Below are 4,726 nucleotides of genomic sequence, written 5' to 3' on the forward strand. Positions count from 1 at the left end.
TCACGAGGAGGGTGGTGAAGCACTGGAACGGGTTACCTGGAGAGGTGGTGCAGTCCCCATCCTTGGAGGTTTTGAAGATCCAGGTAGACCAAGCCTTGGCTGGGTTGATGGAGTTGGGGCTGGTCCTGCTTGGAGCAGGGGGTTGGACTGGATGTGACCTCCCGAGGTCCCTCCCAGCCCTCATTGTCTATGAGTCTATGTGAGATACCAACAGGTGATGGACAAATCATTGCATGATGATGAAAGACTTTTCACTCCATTAATCACTTTGGAGGATGTTCATTAGCAGCTTCTGAAGTTAGGCATTTTCAAGTTAACTAGGTCATTTTAAACAGAGTTTAAATTAGTGGTCCCAGGGGCTTTCTGGCCCCTTACTGGTGATTTTCATTCAGTCTTGGGACACTTGGGAAGTTCTGGAGAACTGAAAGAAAACAAAGATTATACAGATATCAGAAACGGGCAAACAGAAAGATCAAGGTAGCTCCGGGCCTGTCAGCCTGACACTGTTTGAGCCAAGCTAAGGGATTAGTTGATATGGGAGGGGACTCATCAAGTATTTTTAAAGGAGAGTAATAACAGTTATACAAGTTTATACATAAATATATATCTCTCATAGGAGCATTTTTGATGATCTGGGAACTTTTACACGTACTCTGGGGATTGTGACGTGGGTGCTTTAATTTGAGCAGCTCTGAGAGCTGCTTAAATTAAAGCACCGGAGCGTCTCATATCAGCATCCCAGCACTTTGAAATGGCAGCAGAGGCACTTAAACTAAAGCTTTAGTTCAAGCACCTCTGCCATCATTTCGAGGCACAGGGGCGCTGATGCATGAGACACAGAGGCTGGCTGGTGTGCGGTAATTGCGACTTCCCAGTAGACTCAATTAATGAAGTCTGCTCTGATGCGCTATAATTACAGCACATCAGAGCAGCTTCTGTGCTCGTGGATAGGTACCCTTTTATAGCCTTTTATGCGTATTAACTAAAAAGCACAGTTTTTAAATGGTGCTTAATGTGCATTAACTTATTTTAATGTGCATTAACTAAATAGCACATTTTTTAGCGATGCTTTAATGTGCATTAAAATAGGCCAATGCGCATTAAAGTGCACATCGATTCATTGATTGTAAGGCTGGAGGAGATATTGGCAAATGGTCAGGTCCAGCCCTCTGCACCAAGCAAGAAAAATATTTGGGGTCAGGCAACCCCAGCCAGGTGACCGTCGTCTCCTCTTGAAGATGTCCACAGTCAGTGATTGTACCACCTCTGGAGGGAGTTTATTCCAGTCTGGACAATGAAGTTTTTCCTAATGTTGAGCCTGAATCAATCTTCCAGGAGTTTGTGGCCATTACTCCTGGTTTTCCGCTCAAGTGCCCTGGTGAACAGTTGCTCACCAAGCCCTTGATGTGCTCCCCTAGTGTAGCGGTACCAGGCCCGCTCTCAGCCCCCTTTTCCTCAGGCTGAAGAGCCCCTGATCCCTCCGCCTTCCCTCGCATGGCTTGCTGTGTAAGACTCTGATCATACAGGCAGCTCTTCTTTCGACTCTCTCAAGCTTGTCCACATCCTTGTTGAAGTGCAGTGCCCAAACCTGGATGCAGTGCTCCAGCTGTGGTCTCACCAGGGCTGAGTAGAGCGGAGAATCACCTCCCTGGTTTTGCTGGAGATGCATTGATTGATGCACGCCAGAGTATTATTTGCCCTGTTGGCTACAGCATTGCACTGCCAGCTCATATTCATACTGTGGTCCATTATTACCCCCAGGTCCCTTTCATTCGTGGTGCTAGTCCATTTGGTGCTGTTGGGGGTTGCTCATCCCGAGATGCAGCACTTTCCATTTCTCAATGTTGAACTTCATCGGGTTCCCACCTGCCCAACTTACCAGCCTGTCTAGGTCCACCTGTAACTGTAGCCTATCGTCAAGCGTGACCACGCTCCCCCATAATGTGGTGTCGTCCGTGAACTTGGCCAGTAAAGACATGTAGACGCTCCCTGGGTTTGGTGTGGTCCATGTGTGTCAGGTGTGCTCTGAGGATGGCTATATGATGAGCCATCTCAGGGGGTTTGGGAGCAGGGACACTTCTTCTGCTTGCGAATCCCACGTGGCCCAAGGCATGAGATATCCTGACCACTGGTATAATGCTCTGTCCAGCTCTGGTGCCCACAACTCTAGAACAATGTTGTTGAATTGGAAAAGATTCAGAAAAGAGCCAGGAGAATAGAAAATATGTCTTGGAGGGAAAGACACAAGGAGCTCTATCGGGTTAGCTTGTCGAAGAGTGGGTTAAAAGGTGACAGTCTGTAAGTATATGTGGGGAAACTGAAACTTGATAATAGAAAGCTTCTCAGTTTAGGAGACAAAGAAATAACAAGAAGCAACTGCTGGAAATTGAAGCTAGAAAATTTCAGACTCCAGATAAGGCATGCATTTTTTTTAGAGTGAAAACAATTAAACATTGGATCATCTTACCAAGGATTAAGGGTGAATTCTCTAGCAGTTCTTACATGAGATGGTATATTTTTATTCCTAAAAGATATACTGTATACTGTAGTTCAAGCAGGAATTAATTCAGGGAAGTCTCCTGGCCTGTGTTATGGAAGAAATCGGACTATTCAGTCCCAGCAGTCCTTTCACTCTCTGAATATAAAGAGCTCACAACCTTGGCAAGAGATGAGTCTTCGAATGCGATGCCCAGCGTGTCGGTCGGATTCTGGACCGCTCTGCCATCGAAAGAAACTTGAAATACTGTCCGGCCAGAGAAGGAGGGATTGGAGATCTTTGGATGCCAGATTTTGGTTCGGGTGGTAATGGCCTTGGCGTGCAAAGGTGAATGTCAGATCTGGGGTCAATCCTGACCTGTTCCCATGCCGAAGCTTTGCAGGGAGGTCAGGGCTAGAGGTTAGGTCTGTTTCTAGAGCGGTGGAAAGCTGCTGCCCGTGAGGGCGGCTCAGAGTCGTCTGTGAAGTGAGTGGTATCTCTTTGCACTGTAGCTCAGGCCTCAAATCTGGGGGTGTTTCATTTCCTGTTCGGCTGGTCCAGATGGAAGGCAGGGCCCCTATCCACTTGACAGTCTTTCCCCTTGTCCTTGTTTGTCCTTCTTTGCTCTTGAACTTTGCAGTCAAGCACACAGAGCTGGACGTCCCCAGCTCTGAACACGGCCCTGTTCACAGCTTGGATGGTAAAGCAAGCAGCCCTCCCTTCCAGGGAAGGTGCAGCTGCTTAGTACAAACCCCAAATCTTTCAGTAATCCTCAGTTCCTTTCCATGTGGCTTCACTTTCCTCAGAGTCTCGTCCTGGGCTTCCAGATCCTGCTATGACTGTGACTGAGTCTGTGTTCCTGATATTCCTAACTTCCCCTTCCCCAGCTCCAGGGTCACCACTTCCACACCTATTTTGGCTTTCTGGGTCAGTGCTTCACGCAGTCTGCCTCTCTCACTTGATGGTTATGCACCTTCTTGGGCTTCTTTGCATGTTCGGGATGGCTCCATGTGCAAGGACCTGATCACTCTAGTCCTTGACTGTACAGAAAGTCCCCGCATCCCTTGCATGTGCAGGAAATGGATCCTTGAAGTTTGGCACCTCCACGTTGGAATTAAAATCTTTTAACCCTTGGACCACTGCCATCTTTCCACTTGGATGGAGAAATGTTATTTAGCAGTGGCGGGGGGTGGAGGCGAGGTGGCAGAGAGACAAGGGGAAATGTCTGTCTATATGCATCCGCAACAAGCCAAGGATTGGATTACAGAAAAGGTCATTTGCCACTGATAGTCGATTTGTTCGCTGCATTTAGCAGCCAGGTTGCTTCTCTCGCAGCATCTACAGCTTAGAGGAAGGATCCCAGCCTACCTCTGGGGAGTATACACTCAACTAATCCTCACTCCTGTTGTCTCCTCCTTCCACAGATGTCCACGTTCAGCGCTCAGCTGGTCCAGACAATTCAGAAAGCCCAGCGGAAGAATCCTCCACCAGGCAACCCCATGGGAGTTATGGTGCTCAACCAGCCCCTCTTGATCGACACCTACGTGGGGCTAATGTCTTTCATCTGCAACAGCAACAAGCTGGGTTATGCCATTGCCCGTGGGAGCTTTGGTTTTTGAACACCCTGCGTGGCGGGGGAGAGCTTTGTGGGTCCCTTTTGATTTGCTCACTTTTTCCACTGGTTTTTTCAAGTCTGCATAGGGCATCCTTCCTTAAGGGCTAAGGTTATGAAGCATCCCTTCACTAGGCATGTACCAAGAGGCACATGCCCATTTAACCCAACATAGGTGCTATTTTGAGGACGTAAAGATTTGAGGACCTAAAGATTGAGGACATAACAGGCTGGTCCTGACCCCATGCTCAGGTTTTCCTGGGCCACTTGGGTCCTGCTACATTAGTTATAACCTCTGTACAGTGTGTGCTTTAGAAGTGGATCAAAACAAGAAGCCAAGACCCAAATGCTGCCAAATCTGGTGGGGTGCAGCTTTTGGATAGGAAGTTAACCCTGACAGCTTTTGCCCATCCATTGTGTGAACCTTCTCACTCAAAGTAGCCTTCCACATCCCTCTGGCTCATTGCTAATGGCAATACAAAGATAGGGCTCCTTAGAGCTGAGGGTACCTTAGTGCAAGGTAGACGTGGGTCCTAGCTAGCATGATAAACATGGGTCCTAGCTAGCAAGGTAAACATGGGGTCTAGCTAGCAAGGTAGACATGGGTCCTAGCCAGCAAGGTAGACATGGGTCCTAGC

The 4,726-nt window shown here is 48.1% G+C and overlaps 1 protein-coding gene across 1 annotated transcript in view; it reads left to right on the forward strand.

Annotated features, from left to right (window-relative positions):
- Positions 1–4,095, forward strand: part of TPRG1 (tumor protein p63 regulated 1) — a 53,876-nt gene extending 49,781 nt beyond the window's left edge. Inside the window, exon 5 of the mRNA XM_019532540.1 lies at positions 3,901–4,095. Within this exon, the coding sequence (XP_019388085.1) occupies positions 3,901–4,095 (195 nt within the window). The remainder of the gene's footprint in view (positions 1–3,900) is intronic.
- The last annotated feature ends 631 nt before the right edge of the window (positions 4,096–4,726 follow it).

The sequence above is a fragment of the Crocodylus porosus genome, unplaced genomic scaffold, assembly GCF_001723895.1.
Source record: "Crocodylus porosus isolate Cpor-Errol unplaced genomic scaffold, CroPor_comp1, whole genome shotgun sequence".
Lineage (NCBI taxonomy): Eukaryota > Metazoa > Chordata > Crocodylia > Crocodylidae > Crocodylus > Crocodylus porosus.